The 17,399-nt window shown below is 52.6% G+C and overlaps 1 protein-coding gene across 1 annotated transcript; it reads right to left on the bottom strand.

Annotated features, from left to right (window-relative positions):
• Positions 1 to 209: 209 nt before the first annotated feature.
• Positions 210 to 17,104, bottom strand: LOC122386490 (mucin-5AC-like). Its single transcript, XM_043375733.1, has 4 exons — positions 17,011 to 17,104; positions 11,593 to 14,764; positions 4,108 to 4,221; positions 210 to 1,441 (listed from the first exon to the last, which is right to left on the bottom strand). Exons 1-4 carry the CDS (start codon positions 17,030 to 17,032, stop codon positions 1,255 to 1,257), a joined length of 3,495 nt encoding a protein of 1,164 aa, XP_043231668.1. The 5' UTR covers positions 17,033 to 17,104; the 3' UTR covers positions 210 to 1,254.
• Positions 17,105 to 17,399: the final 295 nt, after the last annotated feature.

Genomic DNA, 17,399 nt, shown 5'->3' with positions numbered 1-17,399 from the left:
TGGGAAGTTTCACGCTATGCGGCTTTGGTTGTGAATAAAGAACTCACGTTACAACACTTTGCGTTTCATGACCTCTACACTTCGTAGTTTGTATGTGAATTGTGTGCCTCTGTAATCGGTAGTCAGAGGTTCAGCAATGTGAAGCGGCGTCCTGCATTGCTCCATCAGGCTCAGAAGACAAAGCCAGTCATCAAAATGCAAACACACGGTTCATGCAGCTATATTTATTGAACATGCCTCTTGATGCGGAGCGATCACTCATCCATATCCATTATCCATACGTTTACGCAATACGGACAGCATACACATGAAGCGCGCACATTGCAGCAAAACGGAGTGGGTTCTGGGGCAAGCATTCAATTATATTACATTTGATCTTACAAGTGAAGCACACATCCAAGACATGAACCAATTGGACACGCTTTGTCTGTACGAGGTCACTTTACAGGAAGTCTAATTTTCAACGGTTTGAAGCGTCCTGCAATATGTCAACAAAATTTATAGGTGTAGCTTTATGTAGCTTCACTGTAGCCATTCCATTACAAAATGAAAAACCGGTCCAAAATTGTGACTTCCACGACAGTCGTCACTCGTTGCATCTATAATAGTTTCATCTGCCTCCTCGATGCATGGTTCAATAGCACACACATTACAACGCACACCGCTCGAATATCACATCCCACTCGCGTCCATGGCATGTAGCGCACCCAAGCGCACCACAGTCACGGCTGTCCCATTCCGTGTGAGCTCGTGCTCGGACGCTCTCCGTCACCACACACTCTGTCCAACACAGTCACCTGTCCCACTCCGTGTGAGCTCGTGCTCGGACGCTCTCCGTCCCCACACAATCAGTCCAACACAGTCACGCGGATCATATTGCCCGTCTGACTCTGCTTACGGACGCGCTATTTGCCAGTGTTGCCTCTGCCGTTCACGCTCCCTGACAGGCAGTGTTATCATCACATCTGATGAGTCAAACGTCACACATGTGACGGCACCGGTGAGCCATACGTCACATACGTCACATGCGATAAGTCCAGCACGTCACACATCACGCGGGTCACGGGGCCTGTGAGTCACGTCACACCGTTCGCCTAATGGTCCTGTCGCGTGGCGTGACGACCCCTGGTGACCTCTGTTCACCTCCGGTGACCTCTGTGACCTGAGGTGACCCCGTTGACGTCAGGTGATCTCTGGCGATCTCGGGCGAATCCCTGTGACCCTCGGCGACCTCAGATGACCGCTGTGGGGCCATCAGACGACGGCCGGCGTGCCCTGCACCTCATCCTTGAACCTCTGCTCGTTCGAGCGCTTCTCCTGAATTCCGAACTCGTCGTTACGGAAAAGCCAGCTGGCCGACTCTGAGCACGGCATGGCGTCGTCCTTGTGTAGACACGAGAGCTTGGACTGGTCGAAACGGGTCTCCGCGCCGCAGAAGAAGCTGCGGGACACACAGAAAGAGCGTTACACACACACACAGTGTTTTAGGGGGGAAATGTCTGCTAGATGTCCGACACCGCGTATATGCGCTGCAGTGGACGAGTACCTGCCAAAACAATTGTAATGCTGACACTCTCAGGAGAATAACAGAATGAAGTCGAACCTGTGTAAAACTGCCGACCGTACCCACAGATCACGTATACTATCTATGTAGAATGTAGATGTTAGCTTGGCGTTCGTGATGTGACTTGATTTTTTTTTCGAAGCAAATATGCAGGCACAGGGCGATAGTATTTCCAGAATGCATTGAGACGTGCCACGTTGTTTATTGTTTACGGTCGGAAACACCTTCACACACCAAGACAATACTGGTTATTCGCCTACTGACAATGGAACTTCTGTTGGATTCGCCCACACCTATCAGCGCAATAACAAATCCGGTTTCTAGACGAACAAAACCTATTCATGGGGCGTTCCGAAGGTTGTGCTATGATGGTGTGGGTGTCAGCTCCCGGTGCCACCCTGGGCGTAAAAAGGTCAAACACCTGGGATAAACACCCGGAAAACAATTTACAGTCTGGGAACAAATGAGGTAATTGGCAGGCCCCTCCCATTTCAGTCCTCCGCGAGCAGCTTGCCGAACAGCAATGGTTGTAACACAGCTCGAACGGAAGCCTCTGGCTTCCCGCCGCGCTGCGCGCTCTGACGGATTGACGTTCCTCTGCGCAGCCGTGAGATCATCCTGTTATGGGCACGGCTCGGGGGCTGGGGAGGGATCTCGGCGGGCTGCGCAGACCGGTTCCGCAGGGACGACCCATCACGCGAGTGAGCGGCCCGGCGCCGCGGCGAACCGCGCCCCCAGCCGGCATCGTGATCAGCCCTGTTGCACGTTGGCTCCGAGTTAGCATCCCGACAGACCCCCCTCACTTCTGTCGCAAGCCACACGGCAGCTCCGTATGCACTGTGGTGACCGGGGAGCGGGAGACAGCCGCCGAGACTGTCCCAGACGCCGCGGGCGGGCTCCTACGATGGTGATCCATTGCAGACTGCTGACAGGGATGCCAGGTGGACAGTCTCTCTGGAACATTCTTCGCTGATTCAGACGTGCTCCTGCCGTCACAGTCAACGCCCAATGTCCATCTCAATCAAAAGCTGCGCCTGTTTCTGTGAATTACGTCACGCACTGCTGGGGAGCGGAGAGCGCAGTGAGCCGCTCCCCCGTAATCTCCAGTGTCATAGGTGCGTTCCGCCCACGCAGCAGTGGCCCGACCAGAGCGTATCTGCAGAACCCTCAGCCGCCGGGTCCATGGCTGCAGTAGCTGCCGGCGGCGGCCGGAGTGGGGCGGCTCCCGCTCTGACCCAGTTGGGTGGGACAGCCGGCCCGCGTCAGCCACCAAACGCACCGATCCGAGCCGTGCGTATTAGTCCGACTGCAGAGCCGTAAAATCACCGGCTGGGCCGCTGCCGACGACGGCCGAGTGGCGTAACACAGACGTCCGCTTGGGTGTGTGCGCAGCACGGCGGGCCGACCGCCCCTGAGACCCACCGCGTGACCCTGACCGTGAGCCGAGGTACAGTGTCGTGTCAGCCCCCAGGGCCGAACGACCGTGGCCGTGACTGGGCCTCGGGCGGTCACTGGGTCGGTATCCCCAGAGAACCCGGGCTGTCTCTGGGTCAGGTCAGGCCGCGGGAGCCGGTCAGACCGCGGTCGGCCGCTGACCGCCGCCCCGGGGCCGGTCAGTCTCAGCGGTCAGCCCTGACCGGCCGCTGACCGCCAGTCTGCACCGGACGTGTCGGCCCAGTGGCCGCGGTGAGGCAACACAAATCGACACAATTCAGCCGGGCGTGGCTGCCTCCGGTGGAATCTGTGCCGGCTCGGTGGGGTGTGGTTTGGCCAGACAACAGCGCTGCAGAATAGCGCTCTCTGCCAGCGAGCGGCGGCAGGGAAGACCGTCAGCCCTGGGAAAGAATATCCACCGCAAGTGGGTATTTCATGCTGCCGCCACGGTTATGCTCCATGAAGAGTGAAAACAGCAGGTGAGGAGCCAACTCCATGTGAAACAAATCATCTTGCTGTAACGGTACGACGTGAAAGGAAAAGTCCGGCGGCGCAAGGGAGATAATTGGACGTTTGCTCGATGCGTACTCAATAGCGCACCGCATAATTATACACGTGAGCAGGCCTATGCGTGGGAATCGCCGCTGGGCAGACGCACCACGCCATTACTGTCCTTGCAGCGTGATTTACCTATTTGCACATCGCAGATGGTAATGCCGGGAGATGACATGATGGATGCAAAATCTGCTGGAAGGGCTAGGCATCTGGTATTTCAATCGAATTACAAGAAAACCACTAGCTTTTTTGCTGGTTTGTAGGTCTTGGGCTTGGAAGTTGGAAACATTGACATCAATCGCTTCTCCTCCACAGAATATACATATCATAGCATCGGAAAAATACGGGCCATAGCTAATAGGAATTCCAGAATGTTGCGGTTTAGATACACATTCCTTTGTCAGGTGCACAGCTGGATTCTTTTCCATATTTTGGTCCGTATTTCTGTCTCGGTTGTCGGACATGGACACATTTCTATACCGGCTAGGTCTTCTTATCATATTAATTTTGCGGCTTGCCTGAATTTTGTGAGATTTTTGCCCACATTGACATACCTGTAACGAGTGTAGAACTTGCTGACGCTGGAGACGTCCACGGGCTGGCAGATGTGGAAGATGCTGCAGTCGTTGGCCTCGTCGGCGTAGTACCCGTACGGCCTGCCCTCACACCTGCAGTACGGAGACGGGCGGCGGGGTCAGCCAGATGCCGCCAGCAGGTGCAGGGACTGGGAGGACTAAGGAGTGCGCACGGGATTACGGGGTACTTGGGGGCCTACCTACGGGGTATTGTTGACCGTGCGGTGATGGGGTGCCACAGGAGCTGAACTTATCGGTCGTGTGGAAAGTTAGAGGACAGATCTTGTTTATGTCGAGGCTAAACTTTTGTTCGACATTTAATATATAACGCGGGGGCTAGGCAACAGATATAGTGAAAGGAGAAGGGAAGAAAGTTCCAAAGCCGGTGATGAGTTTTGGGCAGGGTGTTGATCTACGTCAGCTAATAAAACACGCAATTCGTGCACTCCCGTATGGCTAAAGTCTCATCATAATTATACCTGTCCATTGGTATTCCGAGGACTGCCGAACGGCAGTGTATGGACGCCGTACCCGAGCCGAATCATGGCGCAAGAGGCACATCACTGGCCTTACATCTCACGTTGATGATGCACACCTCTGCTATTATCATAGTGAGCAGCCATTCACGCTCTGCGATGGCAAATGAATGCTGAAACGAAGACGGATGCGCCGGGTATATTCTTTGGAAAGGACGTCAGTACCTGTCAACGCCCGCTAATAAAGCTTACATTCATGACCATCACTGTTCGCTAGGACACGCGTCCTGTATGTACACAGACCACGTTTTACGGCGTTCGAACGTTCATAGCCTGAGGCTGATGATGCTCTCGAGCCTAGTGATTAGCAACTCTGCCTGACGGTGGGCATCATCAACTACCCAGCGGAACACTGACTCGGCGCGGGCATCTTGACACTTTACACTCACTGACCATCAATTTGTATTCATTTCCCTTTCCCTACTCGTATAAAGCCGGCTTGAGCAACAGCAGGAACCGGCCCAGGCGGCCAAGCCCTATGCTATAACGTGTCTGTCGCAATGGGCGACCCCCAGCGCCGCTGTCAGAGATAGACAGTGATGCGGCATCGCAGTCTCCTTTCCGTCTGTCCACTCCCGTCCCTGCCCGTCCCTTCCGAGCCATCCGGCTCTGTCGCACTGTGTCCCATCCCGTCTCGTCCCTCTTGACTTGTCCCTGCCAGTGGAATGGTGTGGGCTATCTGATACAACGCGCCTCCACCGGCAGACGGCCAGATCCTGTGCCATGTCTTATACATCTGCTGCACTGCAAAGCCAACCTCTTCTCTGATTTGCATGGAACGCACCAAATCTGATGGCTGCTGAATGGAAGGGCTTCTCTTGCAATATGTGTGAAGGTGTTTTGTAACTCAATTTGGTAGTCAAATTTGGGAATAGGATTGTGACGAAACTTGTCTGGTACTCAAGCATGAATTTATTGTTCGTTGGCGAGACGAAGTAAATTGAACAAGCATTTGATCCCCCGCTATATAAATAGGTAGAGAACACCGCGCCAAACAGAAGCGAGAAATGTCATTTATAGAAGTGGAAATGTCAAAAGAATTATTGCATTTTATCCCATATTCGCTCAAATCGTATTCTCATATAAAGTCAGGCACATTCCTTGACGATATTTCTCATTTCAATTAAACTTCACTTCAAGGTTCAAAACAGTTATTCTATAAAACATGCATCATGCAAGGTATGAACAAATATGATGTTTGAAATGGCAAGTGCAATCTTCAAAATTCTAGATTGGCAACTATGCTAAAGCCGATGACTTCAACCAGCAAATTAGAGATTAATCAGCTCATAGAATTCATGATTTGGCCATTAACTGAGAGCACAGCCCACCAGATACCGTAAAACCAATTAGTCGCCTCCTTTCTCAGTCAGATTTTGATCTTATGACGTCACAGGATCCACGACCGGCATCACGGTACCGCACTGAGGGAGTTCGTGTCCCATAAAGGAACAGGCAGTGGAACGGAGGGTTCGGCTGAAGGCCACTGCTCGGCTGGGTTCTGTGAGAGAGCCAAGGGCAACAGCTTGTCTTTAGCCTAGAGGCGAGCACGAATATTCACAATGGGACTGTCCTAGAAGGTAAAATCAGCAATTATAGTAAAGCTTGCATGATTTTCATTCTCTTTAACGATAGCTGTGCTTTGACCTGCTTTCATGACAAACTAGGCTAACAGGAACCGACAAATGTGTTAAATTACCGCACGCAAGAGCGAAGAGAGGCCGTCATAGCGTGTGGCCGCCAGACGCAATAAGTCTTATCTGACCTGTGATTTCATCTTGGAGCATGATTTGTATAATTCTACAGTTTCCGCCGGCTGCGTTACGCAACCAGTGTGCCGCGTGGTTCGATGTGCATGCCAGTCTCATGGTAATCGACTGCCCCCCGCCGCCATACCGACGAACGCAAAACGGAAACTGACGCACGTGAGCGACTGTGTTTCGACACCACTCTGTGGTTACACATTATCTGTAAGATTAGTGGCTGCGTGTCCACCTACAGGCTCGTGCCGTCAAATCCAGCCGTGAAGAGTCCCCACCGCACGGCAGGGGCCTTCCAGCGACAAGCCCTCTCTAAGACCGGGACCTCACGAACAATGTGTCGGCATTCAGCTACTGCCGAGTGACTGGAGCTTCAGGACAAGCAACGACCCAGGATTTATCTGATGAGATATGTGAATAGCGTGCCGCGGTTTTACTCAGTGAAATATGTAAGGAGTGCGGCGTGCGCTGTCGAGTGGCTCTCTTCATCACACAGGCTCGTGAATGCACATATTCGCTCAAAGGGCTAAAGGCGGTGAATCGATTCATGTGGGAGTGGTGGAGATGACTCAGCCTTTGACAGAGCCCATGGAACCCGGCTTCCGAGGGCATTGAGGCACACCTTTTTAGACAACGCAGATAACTTCAACCCGCTACTTTGGCGATAAGATGTTCGAGAGGCAACTGTTGGAGCGGACTGTTCGAACCAGTCTTCATAGATAAGGATGGGCCTTCGGAAAGTCGGGACACCGATAACTGATCGATGCACCGTTTGTTCTGTCCTCAACAATGCCGATTACCATTTAAGGCCACCTCTCAGGGCTGATGGGAGCCTTCTCACGAGACCGGAGACGGACGGACAACCGATCACCCCCGGCCTGAGTCGTGACCGATTGCTTGAAGAAAGCACTACAGATGTCACGATAATTAACGGTCACGAATGATAGATTCAGCCCCAGGTTGACCAATCGATAAATAACGCCGCCAAGGGTCCTCACACATTCTTAATTAGGAGACAGGATCACACCCAGACACACGTCACCAATTCCTGAGCCTCCGTCATAGCTCGGCGCTGTTCTGATATACAGGCCGTTGTCTCGCGACTATAGGAGCGGCGCGAGCCAGTGAAAGTGCTGTCTGCAAGAAGAGGTCGGCAGTGGGCATGGCTCGGTGTCAACCCGCGCCCCTTATGCAGCCGTCCACCCACACGGACGTCGCTGTCGGGGTGGCCAGTTTGGCAATGGCGGGGAATTGCACATAGATATGAAAGGTAGAATTTCCGGCAATGTTGGCAAAAAACGCACGCTCAAATAAACATTCACATCATAACATGGGCATGATAAAAGAAACAGCCTTAGATATATTTAAACAGAATGCTTTGTTTTCTCTGTCATGTTTTCATATGGCTAAAAACACATGGATATTAAGATCATATTGATATCAATATTTTTTTTCGAAGCATTGTTCTAGAAAGTATTTCTAAAAAGTTTTTTTTTTTAAATGTCATGAACCACAAAATAAGCAAATTATCATATAAATGCTCAGACTGCGGCCGACCTGGACACTGGGTCAGGTCAGGCCAGCCGTCACAGCCCGTTATGGGCCGGCCGTCACGGGTAGTGACGCTCCCACGTCTGCCGCGTGTCACAGTGCAGGTGCCGGTGTGACACGCCAGTGACGAAATCTGCCCTCCGGCCCTGCAGTGTGGCCAGCCTGCCATGGCTAATGATCAGGGCAGCGCGGACGCCAGCGCGTTTAATCACGCCCGCCATATGCAGATAGGTGCATTATGCGGCAAGTATTTTTTAGCGGTTCTTGCGCTGAATGTGACACTATGTTACAGGCACCAATAAAACAGAGCTTAATGCATTGTGTGAGACTAATGAAATTGCTTGTTCAGGAATTGAAGTTGAATGGAGCTGCGTTTGGAGAGTGGCAAAGACGCGCACCTGGGGACCTTCGTTTGTCATGTTACGACATCCGGCAAAGGACAACCTGTCCGTACCACCTCCATAATCAGCCTGTGGGCTTTGCTCGCTGGCCAGCCGATCAAAGAAGTATAATCAGCAGCGAATTACTGGCCTCAAGAAGCTCCGGCATTAATAAATGGGCATCCGCAGACAGCCAGCCATTTACGGACTAATGGTGTTAGGGAAAATAAACAGTCGAGTAGAGGTGCGTTATGAAATACCGAAACGGTTCTCTTAGAGTGCACACGAATGCCTGTTTCTTTGGAAACGTATTATTTACCTTTACAAGACTAAACATTACCCACTTATAATTCTGCACAAGACATAACGTATGGCAACAAGGGAAGACAAAGTCCGTTCTAGGTTAGCAACGATTTTTAAAGTGATGAAACAAATACTATTATTTGCTCACCTTGGTAAATGTTGCGCACTCGATCGCCTATGTGTTACAGCCACCAAGCATAAAAGGCCTTTAACTTCCATGGAGGTTAACCACGAATTCGGTGCAAGCAGCGTTGATTTCATGTGTAGTTCGTACCTACGACTAATGCGTACCTTTTTGTGAACGTTGACATTAATAAAACAATAATCATCATCATCAATTAATTATTCGTCATTATCAGTCGAAAGTTAATAAGGCCAATTATTAGGAAGCAATACATAACCAGAAAAGTTCAGCATCTGCTAAAATCTTGCTTATATCAACTGAGGCGCTGACGTCTTCTGACTCATTTTACCGCGAGGTAGAAACCCGCCGATGACACCGACTCCCACCAGCCCCCAGTCGTTCCGGGTGATTTGCAGACCGCGCCGCGGGCAAACGGCGCGGCCGCGGCGTTTGGCGGTCGGCACCCAGTGTGACGTTACCAACTCACACCCCGTCGCCGCCGGTCGGAGATGACGGCGTGCGAAACTCGCCTAACCACACTGTGGTGACACGGACTCTGCCACAAAGTGTTCGTCGCCCGAGCGGGACCGAACTGCCGGCGAAACCGTCCCCAGCCGTCACAGAGCGACCCCGCAGCTGCACCGCGCGTGCCGCGTGCCGCCGTCCGACGCTCGAGAAAGACATGTCAACGGGTGACAGCGAGAGGGACAGCGAGCGACAGGGCGGTGTGCACTGTGTCGAGGACGATGCCGCAACAGCTGACTTGTTTGTTTCTCTTCCGTCGCCGGTTTCGCTCGTAATTAAGAGGTCTGATGCAAAGCTGTCCACGAGCGTCAGTGTGAAATGCATTGCAGATGGTATTGTCTGCGACGCTAAGAGGTGACAGCAACCATGCATCTCACTTGGATTATGTATGTTCGTGGTCAGAACCGAGACGACGCACGCAATAGGAACAACGCAGCGCGAAAGAAAGCAGCCCTTCGCGACTGTCAGCACACCGTGTTAGCAAGTGGAAGGGGCGGAAACGACGCAGGGCCGCTGACGTGGCCTTTTCGCCCACGAGGAGAGAGAAGGGTGGCATCAGTAACGCCGTGACACACCCCTGGTGACGTCATATGGAAGGTGACGTCACCAGTCGGAACCGGATGGGCCGCGGGCCGCGGCGCCCTTGTGTCCAGGCTGACCTGTGACCCAGCGACCTTCACCAATGGTGAGCTGGTGTCGGTCCGACCAGGTCTGAGTCTGAGCTACTGCCCCTGCCCCCCGGTACCGACAGAGCTCCCAACTGGGCTCGCCGCTCACCGGACCGGGCCCTTACCGGATCTGACTCATATGGACCGTCCCGACCGTCTTACAGGGTAGGTAAAAACTGCCCTCGCCTTCCACCGCGCCAGTCCGCCTCCTTCCCTTCTGACCAGAGCACTCATGGCAAGACCGAGCCGACCTCCTCGACCGGGTCCGTCAGACCAAGGTCGGGCCGCCGGTGCCATCCCCAGCGCGCACCTGGCGTCCGCCGGCGGGCAGAGATGCCGGCTCCATGAGCGGCGGAGATAAACGGCAGACGGTCAGACGCGGCCTCTCGGCAGTTTCCGCCGCTCCCCAGGCCCGTCTGGGACGGGGGCTGGCTGCTCTGAAGGCCGCCGTACCATCCGGAGCCTCCCTCGGACTGTTCCGCGAGGACCGGTATCACAAGCGGCCTCGGTCCGCGCCAGCCGAGAGGGACCGCAGCGGGACCCTCCGGCAGACCACCAGCGCAGCTCATGTGCATGCGCTTCCGCCGAGAGGGGAGGTCAGCCAGACCATGACTCACTCGAACGTCGGAACCGTCTATAAAACAATATGTTTAACATTTGCTCGAATGTGGAAAATAAAACAAAACTAGCATCAATCAATTTTTAAAAGGAAATTTTAGTGAAAATAATGCACTGTATCCTTTCTGGCCTAGAATAGCAACAGACACAGATAACAGTAGTACTACTGTTATCTGTGCAACAGAGATTTGATATGTTCTCATTTTGCCATTACATCTGTTCATTTATTCCCCAGCTCGCTCCCAGGGTATGCTCCATTGGACCTCAGCCAGCCGTTCCGATTGGAAGGCCTCGATGACAATACCGATGAATCCTGCGGTGGGGGTAATTGGGATGCCGTCCTCGCCTCGCAGGCACAGGGTCGCGCAGTGCCGAGTGCTGAAAACTATTGTGGTGAACGTAATGGGCTGCTGATATGGAGGGAGGAATCCGTTGAATGTAAGAAAGAATGTTTCGATAGCGGAACGACGATAAAGCTAATAATAAATGATTTAATTGACATCCCACTTCATTACCAAAACCGCCAAGGCTAGGACCAACGTGAGCGTTGTGCATCATCTTGTCAATATTCGGAACGAGGCTTGCATATTCCAATCATTGTTTAGTTCCTATAGTTTCCGGAAACATACACAGGTAATATTGAGGGATGGGGATTTCACAACGAGACTAAACAATTAAGCATTTACCCAATCCTACAAATACCTATCTACGATAAATCCATGGAACAATCTAAACGGACTTAGGTGGTATCTTAGTGGCGGCTCAAGATTCGGTCACTTTCAGCAGCAGTAGACGAGCGCAGCCACGTCTACGATGATAATTACCTAACTAACATGTTGACGAAAATAACCGTTAAACAATCACTTAACACTAGTAATGAATAAAACAAACCAGTTTGATAAATGATCAGCCGCCCACCACCAAAGGTCCCAGCCACCCATCACCAAAGTTCAGCTATAACGACACGGACTGGTGCGTCCATGATCGATGTGTACTCACGTGAATCCAGGCTTGATGTCCTTGCTGCTGAACACCGGGTCGCTGATGACCACGTTCTCGTGGAACGCCGGCAGCCGGGTGTCGAAGCCACGCAGGTGTGACGAGCGTGTGATGACGCCGCCCTCCTGCTGGAACTCGAAGCCTCTCACACCGCCGGTGCGGAAGAAGGTGTTGGTGCCCGAGGAGGAGCCGAAGCTGCGGCCAGAGCCTGCCGAACGGCCCGAGTCCAAACTGTTCTGGGAGGAGGATGACGAGAAAGTTGAGGAGGATGAGGACTTTTTGGAGGAAGGCTGCTTTTGCGGGACCCGGGATTTTTCCTGAAGGCTGTTACCGACGGGGCCCTGCTGTTGGCTGTGGGAGAAGGTTTGTCCGCCGCTCAGAGATGTGTGGCTGGTTGGCGGCTCGGCAGCAGGACTGGTCTGCGGCCACTCGGTGACAGAGGCGAAGCTCTTCGGCCACTCGGTGACAGAGGGGAAACTCTGGGGCCACTCGGTGGCCGGCGGCAGCGTCTCCGGCCGGCTGGTGGTGGTGGTGGCCGGCGGGGCCGGACTGGTGGCCACAGACTGGACCAGCGTGCTCGCGCCCGTCACTGCCCTGCCAAACGAGAAGCTGCCGGAGCTGGAGGCGGGAGCCGGGTGATCTACAGTCTGACTGAACGTCGATACCGAGCCTCCGGACGAGCTGGCCGGCCCGAAGTTGGTCTGGACTGTCGGACCCGTCTGCAATCCAAAGAAGCGGGCCGCCTCAGTGAGGACAGCTGGCACCCGCGCCTGAGAGGATGGGCGTGTAACTCCGAAGGAGCTTGTGAACGGCCTGCCCGTCGGTAGCTCGGGTCGCGGTGTGGTGACCCGCTGACTGAAGTCGGAACCGGGGACTGAAGGGTTAGCCACTCCAGTACCGAAACTGAAGGCGCCGTTGGAAGAGATACGCACGTTGGTGTCGGTGTTGAAAGCCGGTGCAGGGTGGCGTGTGGTGAAAGAAATGGGTCTGAAGCCACCTGTGGTGACACTTGACTGGGAGCCGAATCTTCCTTCATTAGAGAAGCCGAATGTGGTAGTATCAGGCTCCGCCGTTGTAGTCCGGAACGTGGGTCGTGCAGTGACAGGGACGCTGTTGAAGGAAGGAGTACGGCCGAAGCTGCTACTGCTGACAGAGTTGGCTCCAAAGGAGAAGCTTCCAAAGCCAGGTCGTCCCGAACCTGCGCCCTGCGAGTTCGCTGAGGAGAAGAACGTCACCGGCTCTGACGCGGGCGTGGGACGGAAGTCGTTCTCACTGATGGTGTTGCCAAACACAGTAGTGGTCACGGGTGTAGTCTGACCAAAGTTCCTGTTTCCGAAACTGCCATCGAAGAACTGGGCGGGAACAGCCGGGGTCGTTGGACCGAATGCAGGTGCAAACGTGGTTGACGATACCGGCCGCGGGGTGACGCCGAACCGTGTAGCCTCTCCTGACCCGAACCGGAAGCTGCTAGATGACGTTACGGGCTGGAATCTACCGAATGAGGTCACCGGCGACACCGTCGGGAATGGCGTGCCAGTCACAGACCCAGAATTAAACGCAACCTGGCCTGGTCCTGGTGGAGAGCTTTCCAGACTGTTGGGGAACGCTAGACCATCTTTTCCATACGTTAGCTGGGTAGTCGGACTATCGATGCCTGTTGTGGTGGCGTCGTTGTTGGTGATGGTTGTGGCAGCGGTAGTGGTCGTGGTAGTAGCTGCAGTGCTCGTAGTGATGGCGTTGGCGGCCGCGCTGGCGGATGGACGCCGGCGTCGGGCGAACTGGCGCCTAGAGGTGCTGCTGCTGCTACTCGTGGCACTGCTGCTAGACACTCTCTGACGCCCAGAGCCTCGTGCGCGTCCTCGGCCAGATCCTCGCGAGACGCCCTGGCTGCCGCGGGTTCGGGTGAAGGCGGAACTGGCGCGGACCGATCCGCGAGATATCGGCCTGCGAACAGTCTTGGTCACAACCGCTCCTTCAGAACGCACTTCGTTCTCTGTTGATGATGACTCTACTTCGTTTGTAGAGCTGTCACCATTTAGGCTAGAGCCAGAAGACGACTGAGAGCTTGATGCGACTGCAGTTTCGGACTCGGACGTCGAAACTGAAGCAGAAGAAGATGACGACGAAGAAGTGTTAGATAACTTTCCTCCCGCTGTAGAGGTAATTCTGGTAAACGCAGTACCGGGACTTGCTTCACTGTTAACCTCCTTGTCGTCTGCTGTCTTGGTATCGTCCACCTCATTGTCATCCAGCGGGAAGGGCTCAAACGGACTGCTGGTCTGGATGATCACGGTGGGGACAGTGGTCGGGTCGGGGGTGGTCGCCTCAGTCGGGGGTTGAGCGGCCGGGGTTACAACACGGCGCCTGCTGGCGAACTGACGCCTGGAGCCGCTGCCTCGGCGGGGACTGCCCTGGCGGAAGATCTTCTTCTGCCGCCTCAGAATGATAGGACTCAGTGTGGTGGTGCTTGTCGCTTCAGGTGAGGCTTCAGTAGACTCAGATGGCTTCTCGGTCACTGTTTCGGACTTCTGCAGCTCATTTGCCGCTTCATCCTCCTCATCCTCATCCTCGTCTTTATCTTCATCTTCACCGGGGTGGATAATCCTTCTGATCTTCTTAACACGACGGCCTCTAAAGCGCCTCTTCGGCTGTTGTGCCTGTTTCTTCAGCTCCTCCACCTGCTGTCGCAGCAGTGACAGGGTGGTCGTTTCGGTCGCCCTCGACGTAGTGCGACGCCTGGCCGGTCTGGCCGTGGTGGAAGTGCCAGCCTCGGCCACCTCGGGGACCTTCGCCACGTCGGGCACCGTGACCTCCGCCGCCTGGACGCGAGTGGGCCTGCGTCGCCGGACAGAGGTGCGTGTCCTCTGAGGCTGGCGTCTAGGTGCCGCCGGTGCCTTCGGAGTCTGTGCCTGTTCCTCCTTGGCAGCCGAGACGGCGCCGAAGCCGTCGTCGATGTCATTCTCTCCGAGTCGCGGCTGCGGCGTGGTGCGTCGCCGGCTGGTGCCACGTCGGCCAGCAGAGAGCGGCCAGGCGGCCGGCTGGCCGGACCACGGCTGAGGCGTCGTACGGCTGGACGGTACGAACCCCCAGTCCTGACCCTCCAGGAATGGGGATGGTGTGAAGCGGCGCGAGCCGCGGTTCTGGCCGTGCGCCACGGCCAGAGCGCAGAGGACTGAAACACAGGCGACACAATTGTCAGATCGCGTGCATAGGCATTAGGTGCCTAGTTGTCATGATAGGAAGCAATACCAGCAAGCAAATCAAAGGCTTTGTCTGTCCTAATATACTTGTACCGTGTCTATACTTCACGCATTTTTATTATAAGTTCTAAATTTGAAGTCAACGGACTGCTTTGACCCTAAAGTGATAACAACATACTTTTGGCTAGTGGTGCTCGTTCATGTTCTTAGAATAAGTAGTGCGTTCACCCCAACATTCCTAGTTTCTTCTGTTTAAGTCCCCAATCGGCTAACAAAGGTTAAGAACTCATTATGAAAATCGGCTTAGCGGGGGAACTGACTTGAAGTGGTGCTGCGAAGCCATCGCCTCATTGCATAAAAAACGAGCAGATAGGCAACTTTCTTCTACACCGAATATTTTTAAGGTTATGCGTGGGTCACATGCGGAAACAGCGCATATGTGAACGAACTCTACCGACACCTTACAGCTCTCATCTAGAGGTTCATTAATTAAGAAGCTACGGATGTAAGCACGCAAGCAGAATCCGGTCACGACAGGTTCGTAAGGTTGTTAATTTTTAAACTTTCGTGCCAGTGGCAGTGAAGTGCATTTTGACCCATTAAAGAAATTGCTGATGCGAAACTAAATTCGTAGTTAAGTCGATTCTGCTTAGCGATATATGAGACGCCGGCGTCAAACCGAGACTTGTTCCCGCTCCACCGCGTCTCACACCAATAAAGTGCCCGGTAAAGCCACCGCTCCCTCCATCCGAGAAGAGACGTTTCAGGCATGGTTTGAGACAGCCGCACCGGGAAAGTGATAACGCGTGAGTTACTTTTGGTTCCATCTTTCAATGTTTTTTTTTCTAATTTTGTTTACTTACATAATTGTGGTAGGCAAGTGAATCAAACCGCCAAACTCACATTCAGGTGAGTGCATGCATGCATTGGCATATTTGAAATATGTACATACATATCTTATGCGAATTGTTACCGTAAACTGTCAAGTTCTTGCAACAATATATCCCGGTGACAAACTGCTCCGGTTGTTTTCCAATAGTGAAAACACAATTCTAACGAATAGTGTTTGTCTTTTCAAACAACCTGTGGTTAAATCAGGATCACTGAATCTAAGCGTCACCAAATCAGAAATCAGTTAAAGATGTTCCTAATGTTACAACTGAACCATAACAGTTGAACTGTTTTAAGCTCAGACGCCAGCTTTAACCGAAGGTTTGTCTCTTATGGTTTAAAACACTTCTCATTAGAATTGTGTTTGTCTATTAAAAAAAAACTATGCTTCCGGATAATTTTGCAGAACCTGCCTGAAATCAATTTCTTCATATCGACTGGGAGAAAGCCGCAATTTATTCAGCATAGGTTTGTTGCATACGTGTAATTTTGACGATTTTTCGAATATTTTACGTTTATTTCATTTTCATATCAATGTATATACTGACAACTGACAAGTGTACATTTTGACAGGAAAAAGGGCACTATATACAGCTTATAGCATTATTGCAATACGCGAAATTCGCGTAATGTTCGACGATTACGCGTAGATTCGACTTTTTCACGAATTCTCGTCAAACAACGGTGCAATCGTTCTCACAGCGCTGGCAAGCGTATGGCAAAGAAAATACACATCAATATGACAGTTGCAGCTGATGCTCCATTCAAAAACCACTGGTGCCTTATGCACATCCGTTTTGTCGGACATATGATGAGCATAAATGCATACGATATACATAGTCCAATCTTACGTGCATCGCACTAATGTAAACATTAGTGTTATCCAATTAAGTATCATAATTGTTATGGGAGTCGAAGATTTCGGGGGTTTATCAAGTGTTACGGTTTATCAAAACTCGCTATTCCAAAAACTGACGAATGCATTGCAACCAATCATATGAATTTCGGGTTCTTTCATCGATCGATTTACATAAAGAGGCATTCACCGTTCTGATTTTGCTCGCGCGAATTCCCTAAACCAAGATCTGTCGATAACTATTAACCGTAAATTATACCTAAAGCGCATCGTGAACCGGCGAGTGATATACATATGATAGATGTTATCCGAAATGCGGACTAAATGCCTTCAAATATTCGTAAACTTGGTGATTAATAAATAACGGAAAATGAATACTTTATTTTCACTATCTTTGAACTTTGTTCTTGCATAATCGATCTCATGTTACCCCAGATAGCCCACACAAGGCAATGCCTGAGTCGTACTCACCGACGAGCAGTATCCTCCTCATGTTTGAGCTCAAGTGTCTCCGACACTAGGCACCTGAACACTCGGCGGGGCGGCGGGCCGACGCGCCGTATATGAAACCTCGGTATCCGCCGTCAGCAGCGTGCACCGGAGCAGCCGCCGGGCGTCGGCGAAGTGCACCGGGACGGCCGTGAGTGAGAGTGGTTTATGGATCAAGCGGTTTGGGGCTCAGCTATCGGCGCGCCTACAAATGTCTCATTGTGGCACATTACCGGCGGGAGTTTGCTCTGTCCGCCACTTGTCTGTGTGAACTTCCCAGCGAATTGGACGATATTGTGCGAGATACATACCTGTGTATGGCGCAATGCCTGCTAACGGTGTCAGGCGCACTTTTGGGAGCATTAGCTGCC

Source organism: Amphibalanus amphitrite, unplaced genomic scaffold (assembly GCF_019059575.1).
Source record: "Amphibalanus amphitrite isolate SeventyFive unplaced genomic scaffold, NRLGWU_Aamphi_draft 000253F_arrow, whole genome shotgun sequence".
Taxonomy (NCBI): Eukaryota; Metazoa; Arthropoda; class Thecostraca; order Balanomorpha; family Balanidae; genus Amphibalanus; species Amphibalanus amphitrite.
The sequence above is the reverse complement of the archived record's forward strand: the minus strand, read 5'-3'. Positions and strand labels throughout refer to the sequence as shown.